At 35.1% G+C, this 17,330-nt stretch overlaps 1 protein-coding gene across 1 annotated transcript in view; it reads right to left on the bottom strand.

Annotated features, from left to right (window-relative positions):
• Positions 1–17,330, bottom strand: part of Mfe2 (peroxisomal Multifunctional enzyme type 2) — a 741,845-nt gene that overhangs the window by 80,789 nt on the left and 643,726 nt on the right. Inside the window, exon 26 of the mRNA XM_090372984.1 lies at positions 15,557–15,695. Within this exon, the coding sequence (XP_090229110.1) occupies positions 15,557–15,695 (139 nt within the window). The remainder of the gene's footprint in view (positions 1–15,556; positions 15,696–17,330) is intronic.

Raw genomic sequence — 17,330 nt, 5'->3', positions numbered from 1 at the left:
AATTATGAGTTCATACAATTAATTTGCATAAATATTTTTTCCTTGGCAAAAATATCTATTAAATCATCGTAATTAATGCTATTTACTAGTTCAGATTCAATAAATAACAATGACAAATTGCTCAATTTATCTTGAATTAAACTATTCCTCAAATAGTGTTTTACTCACCTGAGAACAGCTAATGACCATTCCCCACTTGCGTTATTAAAATGATTTTTAATATTATTTTAAAGTTTGAAAATTTAGATCTTAGTCTATTATTAATGTTATTATACATTTCATTCATATTATAGTTGCCAATATTTTCTCCTTTAATAAACAGTAAAAACTGGATAACTTCCTCTTTAAACTTTTCCGAGTCAATATCATTTTTATATATACTTATTAATTTATTGATATTAGTGTTGAATTCAGTTTCATCTAAATCAAGATTTATAAATTTTCTTAAAGGTATCTAAAATATTGGTGTATACGTCTGTCTATTTATTTCAGCAATTAATCTATCACAAACAACATTGAACGGATTGATAATATACATTTCTTTCCCTTCTAAAATTACTTCATTATCTCTCGTACATAGTTGATCTTTTTTTTAATGACTTTTTTTATCTTTGTATTGTCATTCGTCAGTTAATAATTTACCTTCTCTTTCAATTCAATGATTTAAAAAGATCCGAACTATGCAGTAAATTTATTGCAGGATCTTGTAACGATTTACTTTTTTTTATTTAAGTATTTAATATTTTATCCCAGAGGACAGTAAGTTATGCTGTTTCATACTCAATACTTTTTATTAATTTAGTACATTCTAGATGTGCTACTGATCTTTCATGTTCATTTGTTGATAAATTAATTAAGGCTTCTTTTGTTAATATATAACCATTTTGAAGAGCTAAGATAGCATCAGCCCTAGCATGCCATCTTATATCACTTAAATTTTTTAGTGTTAGTGAATTTTTTCTTAAATATTGATTTAAGACATTCCACCTTCTTAGGGCAGCAGAAAAAAAATTATATAAATTTTGTACCAAGTGGAAAAAATGCGCTGCAGTAGAACAAGATTCAGCTGCATTAGTTCCAATCAAATTTAGAGAGTGACTAGTACATGGTACATAAAATGCATTAGAACTATGTTGCTTCAATCTGGTTTGAATTCCTGAATACTTTCCTGACATATCTGAAGCATTACCATAACTTTGTCCTCTTCAGTTTGTAATATCAATTGATAAATCTAATATTTTAAAAATAGTTTTTTCTATATATTCAGCAATGTGATGTTCTTTAAGAAGGAAACCTAAAAATCGTTCTTTGATGATACCATTTTGTGACATGTATCTTATAATAAACACTAATTGATCAAAGTGGCTAATGTCAGGGGTTGAATCAACAATAATAGAAAAATATTTTGCTTCTCGAATTTCAGAAACCACCACCTTTGAATTTTTCTGCCATCAATTCTATAAATTCATCACAGGTTTTATGTGAATGGTTTTGCCAGGTCCACAATTAGCATACACCTCTATGTGATTTCTTAAAAAATTATCAAATTTACTCAAATATTCTAGGCAACTTAAAAGTAATTACCACTACATTCCTTATAAATTTTGTCTTTACAACTCCTAAATCCTAAAGCAAGTTTACTCAAAAGCTGAACAGTAGCAATAATTCTTTTAAAAATATTTCGCCAATAATTTTCTTCAGACTGAATTTGTTTTATTAGTTCCATGTCAATATGACCCAAAATTGAACATCTTTTAAAATAAACACACATAGCATTAATGTGACCTGATGAAAAAGACCGTTCACCATTTGCATTTGTCACAGGCATTGTGAGAAATATTTTCAGAATTGTTTCAACATTCGAAAATGTCGATCTAAGTCCACCATTAATAATAATGTACATATACTCAATATTTGAAATATTTTCTTCTTTAGCATAGTTGCTGCTATTATGATTAATGCCTTTTTTAAATATTAACATATCATTGTTTTAATTACTGCTTCATTTAATTCTTTGTTTATTGACAATTTCAGATTTTTAATTCAAATGTGATTATAGTAACATAGCTTAAGAGTAATATAACTGGTAATGATATTGATTCCACATAAAAAATTAACACTTGAATCAATTCATATTTTAAGAGCAAGAAAACAAAAAGCTTTCAATAAGGAAAATATATTCCACAGTCACAATACATAGCGAAACATTACATAGATATATTTAAATTTTCTGTTACAATAGAATCAAAATTTATTAAACTACACTATTTTCAGAGAGCTAGATACATACCTATATTTATATCAATGTGTGCATTCCTACATATCACACTTAACTTGGCACATCAACAATTAAAATGTTACAATTTTCAGGTCTCAGCTTATATAGGTTCTCAAATCCATGGGTGATCCAATTAAAATAGTTTCTGTAGAATGGATAAAATTTCTAAATAACAAACTGATTTCGAGAGACCTGGGTATGCATTGTTCGCACCTCTAGCCTTTAGGCAATAGAGCTGCTGTAGAAAGCACAAATTAAGAGCTAAAAGGATTAACATTCCACAAGTTAGTGGTGTTTGTAACATATTTACAACCACATCTTCCACATACTGTCCAAGAAGCTGCATTGGTCAACTGCTTTCTTGCATTCAGAGCCAGTGGAAAAGATTAAGGCATATTCCTGATGCAGATACACCGTGGTCAACCTGTTCTACCCTATTAGAGAATTAGGGGAGAGTGATTTTCCTTAATTCTGGAAATTAATATGTTCTTTTGGAAAAATGACTCATCCACACTTTCAATAAATTTCACCTGTCTCTGTTTACATGGCAGGTATAAGTGGGCCCTAGTTCAGATCAGGTGTTAAAAAAAAAGAAATCGCTTCAAAAATTTGAGATTACAGCAGCTTGCCGAGGGCCCCCCTCTATTACGAGGCCTAATGCTAGCGCCTCATATGCCTATTTATAAGTATGGCCCTGCTAATTGAGGGTGAATCATAGGGAAGTGATCATTTCCATATGAGTTCTCTTCTTCCCAAATAAGTGAAGAGAAGAGAGAAAGAGGGGCAGATAGAAAGATCAATGGCAGAAAACATTACAGGTAAGCATGTAGAAGGTGTTAGTTCCCACATTTAGCAGAGAGAGATTATTATCAGTGAGCATATTCACTATGACACGTCCCCTTCCATTAATGCCAGCACTATCCCACAGGGTGTTATGACCATTGAAATTCTCAAGAAGTAAAAAAGGGGAAAGGACAGCATAATGTTGTCATTAAGATCTGTATGGGAGATGTTGGCCCAGGTGGAAAATGAATTGAACAGACTTAATAAAAATAATACCATACGGCAATTTGCTCCTGCTTCCATATTGGTGGAAAGCAGCATAGGTTTAATGAGATATGGTTGGAATGTCTCCCGCAAGCAAAAGAAAACTGGCTTATGCTTTTGCAGGAGGATTGTGGTGTCTTCAGCATTTCTCTGGAATCCAGAACAATTCCATTGTAGGAATTTAGCCATTATTTGGGCTTGGATCCTTCAAGTTGGCTCCCAAAGCATTGAGGGCTTGCTTTTCTCAGTCTTGGATTTATCTTTTTTTTGGGAGGGGAAAATGCATGCTGTCCTCTGTCCATTTCCTCCCCTGAAAAGACTGAATGATCTGGTACCTACTTCACCTTGACATCAATTCTTTCTTGAGAACTAGGGGGTATTTCAGGTTTTTTATTCCTTTCTTTAACAGTTTTTTTTTTTGGAAATGCTGGAGCATTAGGAGGTAAAGATATGGCAGCAGCAGCTGAGTGACCCTTCTCTGTGGGTTTTTTTGAGCTTAGCAGATGGTGTGCAATAAATGTGAATGACTCTTTAGGTGAAATTATCATTTCTGTTTGAGTTCTGATGGAACATCTGACTGCTATGAAGCAGATATGAAGCATATGAAATTTGGCAGATATGTTTTCTGAGCAGTGCTGATGGTCTGCAAGAGTAGCTCATGGTATCTTGTCAATGATATACAGGAATTTTTCTACCAGGGAAAAGGAGGTGATTATCCCCTTGTATAAGGCAATGGTCAGGCAACACCTTGAGTTCTGTATACAGGTATGGAGGCATAATTTTAGGAAGGATGTAGAGCTGCTAGAGCAAGTGCAGAGAAGGGCAACAAGATTAGTGAATGGAACAAAGGGTTGCTCTTACAAAGAAAGGCCTAAGTTTTGCAAATTACAGTGTCTGGAGACAAGGCACCTGGGAGGTGAACTGATTGAGATGTATAAAGCCTTGAATGGTTTGAGCATACTCAATGCTGATGGGATTCTTCCTCTTGCTCAGAATGCACCTGAGAGAGCATAAATTCAAATTGAGGAAAGACAGTTGTAAAATAGAGGTGTGGAAGTTTGCCTTTAGCCAGCATGGGTTAATTGCTGGAACAAACTTCCATCTGTTGTTGTAGAAGTCGATACCTTAAATAGATTCAAGGCAGAACTAGACAAACTAGACAAGGATTTTTTTTTTTTTTTTTTTTGGCTGATGCTATATAAGCTTGCTTTCTTACATCATGTGCCTTTACTAATGCTACTTTCTGAGCGTATATCGGTTTTCTTGTGTTTATAGGTTTCACTGCTTTTCTTGCCTTCTGATATGTTCTGTTCTGTTCCAAGTCTTTATATCTTTTTCTTCCCTCCACCTCTGGCATGCTCATGAATCTGTAGGATGCTGTCCCTGGCAGTTGGGTTTTGTAGGTGAACATGATGTAATTTTGTGGTCCTTCATGACACATCAAGCACACGCAAGGGCTCCATGACAGGCCATTTGCGAGTGTCTGCATTTTTGGCACTTAAAGCACTTCAAGGGATTTGATACATACGGACTAACTGTGCAGTTTAGATAGCTAGCTCTGATCAAATTAGGAGACATTGCTTAATTAAACATAAGGATTAGGTTTCTAGTGATTACCAGATTACCAATCTCTTTTGCCAAAGAATCGTTTTACAGCTGTCACTCTTTGGCTTTTTAGTTCTGAACAGATTTTCTCCTCAGACAATTCGAGCAGATCCCATTCCGAGATTATGCCTTAGGATGAGTTCAGTGCCTTGTGGGTGTTACTACAAATGGTATTTCAATACATGTTGCTTGGCAGAGCTGTTCTGAGTGCCTGTCACTTAGTTTCAACAAGGATGTTGCCAGAATGAAGCAATTTAACCAATTTGGGTGAACCTGCTAGCCATTCCAAAACCTGGATGAAGAAGGGCGACATTTTTACTACGGCTTTTCACTGGTTAGATGTACAATCAGTCATCGAGACATTGGACATGATTTTACTTTGGTTCTGGGTCTTTTTGCTGAGGTAGCATTTTCTGGGTCATTTGTATATGTTTCTTGTAGGGACCTCACTGGGGTCCCCAAAGAAGAATTTAGAGTATCAGGACTCAGTGGGGTTTTTTTTATTATATCAGCACCTAGGTTCACCACCCACCATGTAGTCCAAATTGGATGCCCACTTTCTGGCAATACTGCCGTTCCACTCCTGATCACAGAGTCATTTAATTTCTAATTGCTTCAACATTATATATATAAAAAAAAAGCTCAGGACTGGACAGGGTTACCCAGACACTACACATGCACTGCAGCCAGCTTGAATCCTGAAACCATGAGGGCAAGGGCATGGCATTGACATGGTTAATTCTTGTAGGTGAACTCATCAGCTGACTGATCCTGGTCATGCCATCTAGTTTTGATGATGAAATCTAAGGAGGATCTGTCTTTATGAAAGACATGTTGGAGATTATTCATAAGATTCTGAGATACAAAATACCATGTAAGCTGATTAAGAATTATTGCTTTTTTTTTTTTTAAAGAATATTTTCCCAGATAACAAGTAAGAGAGAATGGTTGATAATTATGATGAAGCAGTCTTCCTAGGTTTTGGAAAAAACAGAAGAATCGAGTATCACCAGAAACGGGGATAAACATTCTCACTGAATATTCTGTTATAAAAGGTTAGTAGTAAAAATATCACAGAGTCATTTAATTTCTAATTGCTTCAACATTATATAATTATTATTAGAACTAGCAACATGATGCAAGGAAATAAGCTTATATTGCATCAGCAGAAAAAAAAAAAAAAACCAGTAACACTATCCACTTCATTAGGTTTTCATCTTCATGTGTCAAAACAGGGATGCAAACCATGGACTGTTAGGTATATCATGAAAGAACTTATGTACAGTGGTCCTTGGTTAGGGACAACGAGGTAGCATGAGATATAACAAATTATCCCAAGTCATACTTGGCATTTTAGCAATTTCTATAGCAATGCTGAGTGTAAGAGAATATTCAGCCAGATTAGAAAACAAAATCTTAGTTCAGATATTCTCTTTCTGGTAAAGCTTTGGAAATACTTCTGACAATCAAGTCTAGCCAGCAGAGCCATTGCTATGAGCAAAACTTTGATTCAACATTTCTGATGAGGATAAAATCTGCAACATTATCTTCATGAAGCAATCACAATCAATTGATGTTTAAAAGAATATCTAAAAATAAATCCACAGACAAAAATGTTAAGCTCATAATTAAAAGCATACCGTAATAATCCTATGGCTGCATTTTAATATATATAAAATGTTAATTTTGTCATTGAAATTTAATTGAGTGCAGTGTGGACTTCCCCCCCCCCCCCCCGTTTCAAAATATAGTCAGTCCTCGTATAACACATGTTTACACTACACTAATTTAATCATACACGATTTATAAATAGGGGAACGATATCATATATAACATGAACCGAATTTGCTTATGCACGATTCGCCTTTGTGTTTACAAGAAATGGCAGTTGAATGCGGAATCACCCCAACTGAACACAACACTCTGAAAATGTATTTATGTTTTTTTATATCAGTGAAGGGGAAACACATTTCACCATAACAGCTTAAAAACACCTACACAATTCCAGCTATCGGTATTATCGCAAATGCAATTAGATCGAGTTTACTACCAGTTTATAACAGATTCCACTAGCAGAAACGCAATTGGAAATTGTTTTTATTGTTTTATGGTAATAACCCCCAGAAATGTGCTTTAGTAAAATGTGAGCTAGTGAGGTGTACATAGTGTATCTCTGCCTTTGGTGTTGTTTATTCAGTTGCTACACGCGCACAGCTTTGTTTATGTGTATCAAGCGTGCCTCCTCATTTTGCAATTGTGCTTTATTTCTGAAAAATGGGTAAAATACTTAAAAGGTGTGAAAAGGAAGCGTCTTTGTGAAGACACTACAGATTCAAACAGAAAAAGAAAAGCAATATGGATAAACAGAGGCGGACTGAGTAAAAAATTCTTACCTGGGAAAATTTGTAGTGGCTTCATACTAGCGTTTATGGCCAAAATCACACCGGCCTCCGGCCCACCGGGGTTTCCCCGGTAAGGCTTATGGCCAGTCCGCCTCTGTCGATAGAGAAAAAATATGAAATTGTGAAACACTTTGAGCGAAATGAAAGACCACGTGATACTGCACATGCTACAGGCCTAAATGAGGCAATGCCGAGAATTACAAAGAATGCAGAGAAAATAAAAACAACTTTCATAGCAGGAACAACTCAAAGTGTAATTAAAATCCATTAGATTAAGACACAAAGAATTGGAAGAGATGGAACAGCTGTCATCTGTCAACCAAACAAACAAAAACAAACATCTGTCAGCCAAGCAATCAAACAAAAAACAAGTTTGCTTAGATAGAAGCAAAAGCATTAGCAATATTTTATTACGTAATAGTCGTAATAAAATACGTATTTTATTACGATTATTTATTGTGTTTGGTAATGTTTTCGTTACAAATGTGTGTTCAATCTTGGGTGGTCAGCACCTAACCCCATTTTTCCCACAGGGCCTGTTGTTTATATTGCACAATTTTGCATTGCACAAGGGTTTGTAGGAACACAACTATCATGCTATACGAGGACTGACTATCTCCTGCTTACAAATGTGTGATCTCCAATTTTTTAAAACCAAATTTAACAGATATATATATATATATATATAGCTACGAACAGTCAATATACTGAATACCCCAAGAACAATGTTATACTGGGTTAAGACAGGTTGTTTGTTTATGGTGCATCAGCAACTAGGGCTATAATGTGCCAAGTTAAAACAGGTTAATAGTCTTTTGTGCAGACTCCTAAACTGGGGAACTATAATCTAATTAAAATCTGATCATAAAATATATAATAAATTTTCTGTTTATATTCAGGGACAACCACATAAGTTTCAGAGAAGTTCACAAAATAGAGAGAATACAAGAACATTATACTGTATTTATCATGAACCACTCAAAGTGCGTGCATGCTTAACCACTGGATTATTGGAGAAACATAGGTATACTACCAGTGTACTGCAGATCATGTCTTTCCTAAGCAGCTGGTAAGGGATATTGGTACATAGCTGTTTGGATTTGTCTGGTCTTTTCCAGATTTAGGGAAAGCTAGGACTGTTGAATGATGCTATGAGCTAGGATATTAGCTTTTTGGAGAACACCTGATTCAGAAAAAGCAATAAAGTTTGGGAGTCTGGTTGTTTAGTGCTGCAGCATGAGACAATGAATACCATCAGGTCCTGGTATGCCACTTGTTGATTTGTTTAGAGTTTCCTGTAGCTCCAACACTGAAGAGGATTGATTATAAGGAAGGGGTAGTCTCATGCTGAAACTTTATATGCATTGCTTTAACTTTATTTTATCCTGTTGGAAAGATGATTTAAATGTAAATATGTGTGAGATTTGTGCAAAAGTTTCTGCCACAGCATTGGCTATTTCTACTGGAGAATGGAATGGGCAAGATTTATCTGCTACTGCTAATAACTTTTGACATTCCTTCTCAAAATTGGAAAGATGCTGGTGGGAATCTATCATTCAGTTTATTTTGTTCCAGATTATTTTGCTAACTATATTCTTCATTATAGTAGAAGCAAATTGGATCCAAGAGTATTTAGTAGCCATTTCCCCCACAGTTTTTTGACAAGTTGGCACACACACACACACACACACACACACACACACACACACACACACACACACACACACACTGTTTCACCACTGATTAGCATGTCTGCAAGGATCACAATATGCTTTGTATCATCATCAATGGATTGATGATGTGCTCATCAATGAGATGCTTGAAGTGAATAAATCCCCGATTAGAAAATTTTTCTCTTCGGAAATTTTTCAATTTATTTCAGATGATGATCTCTGGGATACTAGTTGTTGAATTTCTCAAATAATCTGAAAGTAGTCACTATTTAGCAGTTGTTGAAAGCTGATCACTGGATGTATGCAAACAAGGTTAGTGTGCAGATAGTTAACCTATAGCTGTTCAGGGAGAAATGAATATTAGTATCAGCACCAATGGTTAGGACAATTATTAAAGTCCTCCAAAAAACAAAAAAAAGAGAAAGAATCTCTACATGAATTCAATCATATACAATTTATAAATAGGGGAATGTGTTGCATATAACACAAACGTAATTCGCTTATGCACGATTCACCTTTGTGTTTACAAGAAATGGTAGTAGAACGTGGTGGAATCACCCCAACTGAACACAACACAAGAGAAGAAGAGAAGAGAAGATTCTGAAAATTTATTTGTTTTTAACATTTCGTGGAAGGGGAAACACATTTCACATAATAACGTAAAAATCCCCAGAATTCCAGCTATCGGTATTATCGCAAATGTAATTAGATCGACTTTTACTACCTGTTTATAATAGACTCCAATAGCAAGAACCACCCGAAAAAATTGGAAACTGCAAACTTTTTTTTATTGTTTTATGGTAGTAACCTCCAGAAATGTGCTTTAGAAAAACTTAAGCATGTAATATGTGAGAATAGTATGTTTCCGCCTTTTACTGCATTGTTTATTCAGTTGCTACTTGTTCGCTGTGTCATTTATGTATATCAAGTTTGCCCCCTCATTTTTGTTCTATTTATACTTTTGCTCTATTCTCAAAAAAATGAGTAAAATACTTGAAAAAAGTGTGAAAAGGAAGCATTCTGGTGAAGATACTTCAGAGAGAAAAAGAAAAAGCAATATCGATAGAAGAAAAATATGAAATACTGAAACGCTTTGAGCGGAATGAAAGAACATTCCACTCAAAGAGATCAGGAATAAGTTTGCTTACGATAAAAGCAAAGGCACTGGCAATATTTGAAGACTTCCGAAATAAAGCTGAAAACAAACCTTCAAGAAGTGCCTCCCTTCACTGCCAGTAGTGGCTGGTTCAATAATTTCAGGAAATGTCACACTTTCCATAATGTAAAATTATCAGGCGAAGCTGCGAGTGCAAATGAAGCAGCAGCAAAGGCATTTCTGCTGATACTGAACAAACTAATTGAGGAAGAGGGCTATACACTGGACCAAATTTTCAACTTTGATGAAACCGGACTGTATTGGAAAAAAAAATGCCATCATGAACATATATCTCAAGAGAGGAAGCACGAGCTCCAGGCTTCAAGGCTGCTAAGGATAGATTGACCGTTATGTTAGGAGCAAATGCAAGTGGCGACTTGAAACTGAAGCCTGTTGTTGTTTATCATGCAGCCAATCCACGAGTGTTAAAAGAGATCGTAAGGACTACCCTGGGTGTTTACTTTAGGAACAGCAGAAGAAGGTGGATGACAGGGCAGATCTTCACACTGACCTTCTACTAGATGTGTTTTGAAGCTACTACATAAAGAAAAATTTGGATTTTAAGATTTTAATTATTTTGGACAATGCACCAAGCACCCTCCAACCCTTGCTGAACTGTCACCAAACATCAAAATCCTGTTTTTACCACCTAACACAACATCTCTTATAAGGCCACTTGACCAAGGAGTAATTCCTACTTTTAAGCACTATTACACAAGACACACATTTAAGATGCTGATAGCAGAAACAGAGGGCGAAAATGCACCAACAGTTAAAGACTTCTGGAAGTGATTCAACATAAAGAATGCAATTTACATAATTGTGGAGGCTTAGAACGAAGTGACAAAAGAATGCTTACATGGTGTTTGGCGGCCCCTTTTACCAGATTTTATTCATGATTTTAAAGGCTTTGATCCTGTAAACAAGCTTCCTAAATTAAAAGCACATTGTGTTGCCCTCGCAAAGCAGGTTGGCTTTGAGGAATTGGAGATAGAAGATTTAGAAGAGTTGCTTCAGTCTCATGAAGAAGAACTTTCAAATGAAGAACTGGACAACTTTTTGGTGGAGGGCAGGTGAAAGATGAGGAAGACAACGAAGTTGAATGCCACCATAAAACAGCTTTCTACTTCAGAGTTTGCTCTGGAGCCATATAAGCAACTGCTCTGTGAAAGAAGGAAGATTGCGAAACAAAGGAAACTAGATGTCTTTTTTATGAAAACATCGAGGAAAGAGACAGAAAACGAGTCACAGCCCTGTAGTTCTGGTGTGACCACATTTCGTCCAAAGTCCTCATCGGCATCTCCTCCACCTACCAGTTCCGATAATGATGACAACCTGCACCACTTTCCCCATAATTCCGCTGCTTCAACCCTTTCTCAAGCTGTCTTCATTTATTTTTAAGGTAAGAATCTAAATTTAAATGATTAAATTGTTAATTTTACATTTTTCAACTGTATAAGTGTTTTATTACGATTATTTATTGTGTTTTGTAATGTTTTGGTTACAAATGTGTGTCCAATCTTGGGTGGTCGGCACCTAACCCTATTTTTCCCACAGGGCCTGTTGTTTATATTGCACGAGGGTTTCTAGGAACACAACTATAATCTTATACAAGGACTGACTGTACATCCTTTGTTTTGTAAGGGTACATCTAAACTATAATTAACAAAAATTCCAAAATGACATTGCTATGGCTTTTATGTGGGAGCATATGTGGTAGAAATTCTGAAATTGAACAAGAATGGCGACATCTTCATGCATAGCAGCAATGTTATTTTAGCTTTGTCAGTAGACAGTTCTTGATTGTTCAAGTCACATGGTGCTAAGTTGGTTTCTTGCAGACATATGCTTGCTGCTTATTTAGATCACAGATATGATCATTATGTAGGCCTCTACAATTCCACTGTACAATGTGAATCAATATTTGTTTTTAGTAGTTGAGTTTTGATGTAGTCTATTATTTAGGTTGAGTGTCATTTTCTCCTTTTTCACACAGGTAGGATATCCAGTGTCATCTTCCCCATTAGGATCTAACAATTGCTTACCCTGGTTGGTGTTGTAATCTACATTCACGTTCATCAAGTTTGGATTAGTATTCTTCACTGGAGCTGATTTTAGTATTACAACTTCTCTGTTGGAGTGTAGCTTGCAAATATTAGAAATGGAAATGTAGTAACTGGAGTAGTGTTGGCATGATCTAATATTATATGTTGTTCCTTGGGATACTGCCATGTACAGCACTGTCCAAGCACAATCTGCAAAAGATATTATTGATGCCACTATTGACAGGCATTTCTTTGCTGCTGATTGTGTATAGGTAAGTTTTGGTGTATTGAGCAGTTTTTGATTATTGGCTTCATAATACGTGACTCTTCACTTAATTAATTAATTGTGAATCTTCAATTAATTGTGAATCTTTTATTTTTCCAATTTTCCACAATTGCAGACAATGTGGTGTTTCAGCATCACAATCCAATTTGTGTATGGAACTTGGACTTGCAGTTAGAACAGACAATCTCCTCAAGAAACTGTTCGAAAGTTAACAAATTTCTGGCATTTGTAAGTAATGTAATTATGATATTCCATGTGGGAACAAGCTCACCATCTTTTTTGATCATGATTTGCATATTTGTCACTTTTTGACCTTGCAACTCCAGGACCAATTCATTCTCAGTGATACTCATCAGGCCCAACTTTGCAATTACTCCTTTCCAGGTATTTAGAGTTGCATGTGGAGTAATTTGCAGAGGTATACCAAACTTTGAAAGTTTAAGCAGAGTCTTAGGCTTATGACTTCAGTTTCAATTATTATTCAATTAATTGCCAGAACTAAATCATCTCACTATTTCTCGTGAACTGACTGTGCTTTTTAAACATTTTTGTATGAGATATAGTACTCATACATTTAAAAGGAGTGAAAAATGAGAAATGATGGACATTCCTATTGCGGTGTGTGTGTGTGTTCTTTTAACTGATGTAGCATGGTCAGTTTTATTCAAGTCAGATACCAAGCAACTAGACTGAAGAATGTGATAATTTTATTTGCTCCTTGGAGTCCTCTGAGAAAGCTGTTCTTTCCAGTAGGTTTCCAAATTGAGTCAAGTGTGGTGGCAACCAGAGCCCAACTGATCAGAAGAGAGTAGTGGATGCCAGTATATCACTAGCAAGAAACAGTATGCTGTGACCTGGGAGAAAATCATAAAAGATACTACTCAATAATAGAAATTCATTAGTAAATTGCACTAGAAAAATCATTTGGCACTTGAGAGGGGCTGTGTAACACACACCTGGCAAGAGCTTCATTACCAGTAGGATGTGTGCCACATTGCTGCTGGAAGTCATATAGAAACATTTTAACTGTTATTTCAAAAGCATTTTTGGGTTTGTGCAAATTTCCTCCCAGTAAAATGTTTCTTCTGTATATTGCATAGAAGAAAAACCTTGTTTGTTCTATGTAAACATAATAAAAAGTTAAAACAACAAAATATTGAAGTTACTTTCAATTTAACATGTATATTGAATTTCATTTACACAACAATCTTAGTGTGTTATTATATAATTAGTGGTTCTCTAAGCACCTCACAATCATAACTTAGTGATAGTTGTTCATGGCCATTCTCACCCTTGAATTGTTTGGCATAACAAAAATATAAAATACAATGACCTGTGTGATTTCAATTCCTGTTTTACTATGTTGGAATTTTGTTTAAAATCTTCAAACCCAATGTTTGTTCGGATCACATCAGTGAAATTATTTATGTACAGATGAAATCCTTTATACCACATTCCACCACCTTAAACTCCATAACTAAATCTTGGTTTCTCAATAAACATGCTAAGGCTGTTCAAGATAAGAATGTATTGTATAACAACTGGCTTATATCGAAATCTCCAGCTTCACCACCTATTACACTAAAGCCCACAACAATTGTAAAGATATTAATCAATCCAAGCTCATTTTGAACATGCCTAAGGGTAGAAACTTGCTTCTTGTCCAATGGCAGTAAAACTTTCTGACCTTTTGCCAAAGATATTGGCCATAAATTATGTCACCTCTTCCTCCCACCTCTAATTACAACCTGATGCTTCTACTGTATCATTAGCTAAAGATAAAGCTGACTTACTAGCATTTTACTTTTTTTCTAAGTCTTGTATCAGCAATTATGGTAAATCACTCCCTACCACATATTCAACACACTCCCTCAATTCCTCCCATAGTCTTATTTAAGACCAGAAGAATTCTTAACAATTTAGATGCCAAGAAAGCTCCAGGTATTGATGGCACTGCTCCACATTCTAGAAACATGTGTACTGAGCTTTGATGGCAAGGACTGCTAAAACTTAAATAGCTCTTCTCGACATTCCTAAGGCTTTTAGCACAAATGCTGGTGCTAACCAAGAATCAGTTTTTAATTCCACTTGTATATTAAATACTTTTTTTCCACTGACTAATTCCTATTCATAGTTTTGCTGATGATAACACACTACAATCCATCATCCAGTTTAAGAAACTTTCCACAAACAACTTGAAGGTCTATCACCAATTCCTTAAATGGTGATCTTTAATAATTCTCCAATGGGACAAAAACACTTAGGTAACTCAGTCCTGTCCTATTTACAAAGAAGAATCTACTGCTCCAATGCCTATCTTCAATGACACTTAGATATCTTTCTAGCCAAGATCATATCCTGGGTAATCCTAATAGATCAAGATCTATTGGGATTACACAGACTTCTGATTGCCCATGATATAAGCACATTGCAAATATTGCCTCCTCTGCATCAAAACATTCTTTCCTTCTAAATGATGACTCAGTCCATACAAATCTTAATTCTGTCCTACTAAGAAATATTATTCCACAGTTTGGTATAGTGCTCCAAAAACCTCTCTCAAGCTTCTGTATGCAAAAGATGGCAGTCAGGTTAGTAATTAATGTTTCTGCACTCTGTATCTCATAGATATTCAGTTTCTGCTGCTTGCAGCAGAAATTTCCTATGGATACTTTGTGGGCACAGCAGTTTTGAATAAAAATCTGTAATTCCTCCACCACTCTAAGCCATTCACTCTCTAATTCCAAACTCTCAGAACCAACTGTTCCTCATTCTGAATTATCTGTTCTACTTCTCATCTCTGAAATAACCTTCCTTCATATGTATTTCTCAAAAATTATCATCTATAGAAATAACAACCAAACCTTAAACCCATACACAGTATTAAGTACTTTGAATGGTAAAAATTTCTAATACCTTTAATGTTTTGGGTTTTCATAAATAAAAACCATGCCAATTATAATTTATGAAGGGCCAGAATAAAGTGTGCAATGCAATATTAAACAAAATAATTATCCTTAGATAAAAAAAAAAAAAAAGGGAGAGCATAAAATGAAATACCTACTCCATTCAGAAACCTTCTTTTTATCTTTCATAATATTCCAATGATAAACCACTTTCATTTTCTTTGCAATTTCAGGTTCTTCTATTAATCGTTCTGCAAATATGTCGAAAATGAAATCCGACTTTACAGCATTTAGGAGCTAAACAACAGAAAACAATATTATTTCTGGCTTTATTACTCTGTCATGTTATCACAGTAAAGAAATCAACAATTATGGGTATTCAAGTTTTCAACATGAATTACAAATTTTGGGGCAGGTTTATTCCAAAAGGAATTCAATAATAATAATATATAAAAACTAAGCCTGCATTTTATACAGATAGCCTAATAAGCCTGACTCATATTGCACAAGTTTTCCCATTGTGGCTAAAAAAATGGTGGAACCATGTGTGATGGCCTGTTTCTGGCAGGTGCACATAGTTGGAACCACAATCTAATTTACATTTCACAAGTGGGTGATAAAGGCATAGTAAAGCATGCTATCTACACCAAGTGAAGCAGAGAAAACATTCAAACCACTTGCAGCTGATGAACATATTGGAGAAAATATTTTAAAGTTATCAACACAGAGGGCACTGTATACAGGGGGAAGTTACTCTATAATGGATTATAGATCCTGCCATTCATTATAAGTTTCTAATAAAAAAACAGTGGGGTAAGCTCAAAGACTAAGGTTATACAGTAAAATCTCGTTAATACAAACTCGGTTATACAAAGTACTCGTTTATATGAAGCACATACCATTCCTCTGTGAAAGGATAGGCTTTTCTATGTAAATATATTCGTTTATTACAAAATTCCGTTAATATATATTAACCAAATTTTGTAACAACTACTTCCCAAAGGATGGCACTGACTTGATAGAAATTAGTTTTGTGTGAACAAAAGCAGTTTATGGTAGTTACAATGTCAAGTGCACTCTGAAAAACATTTTTCTGCATGATGAGTTGTTAAATTAACAAAAAAATAATAAGTTTTTCTAAGTTGTTTACATGCACTCTCTCGCTCTCCATGGGAATAAGGTCAGCTTTCGGAACTTGTATCTTTATTAATTTAAAATTTGTCTTATCTTATCTAGTAGTGTTAAATCTTATTTAGTGGTGTTATGGCGACAAAATGTAGATGGACAGAATTAAGCCTGGAAATTAAACTAAAAATTATACAAGAGGCTGACGGGATGGAAAGAAGCAAAATGGACATTGCAAAGGAATGTCCATTTTGATATCATCCCTTTACCTCCTTTACCTACAATACTGAAAAACCAAAAAAGACTCGAAACGAATTCGTGGTGCAAAACACGAGGAGCTTGAAACAAAACTTAAGTGGTACCAACAAATGCGTGCATCTAATTTGCCAATATCAGGTCTGATTTTGCAAGAAAAGGCAGATTATCTAGCTCAGCAACATGGGATTAGTGACTACAAATGCAGAAGTGACTGGCTCCAAAGATTTAAAGAGAGGAATAACTTGGTTTCATGAATGTTTGCGGTGAGTCTGGATTAGTCGACAAAGAAAAGACTACAGACTAGTTGTGTTCTGTACGGTCCATCCTTGAAAAATATGAGGCAGAGGATATTTTTAATCTTGACAAAACAGGTTTATTTTATAATTTGCTGCAAAAAAGAAATTTGCTGTTTGAGGAGTGTCTTGTCATGGTGGAAAATTAAGTAAACGAAGATTCACTGTTCTGTTATGCTGCAATTCAGATGGCAGTACAAAACTACGCCCACTTGTGATTGTAAGTTTTCCAAGCCAAGATGTTTTAAAGCAGTTA

Source organism: Mastigoproctus giganteus, chromosome 4, assembly GCF_048544385.1.
Source record: "Mastigoproctus giganteus isolate SK-2022 chromosome 4, ASM4854438v1, whole genome shotgun sequence".
Lineage (NCBI taxonomy): Eukaryota > Metazoa > Arthropoda > Arachnida > Uropygi > Thelyphonidae > Mastigoproctus > Mastigoproctus giganteus.
The sequence above is the reverse complement of the archived record's forward strand: the minus strand, read 5'-3'. Positions and strand labels throughout refer to the sequence as shown.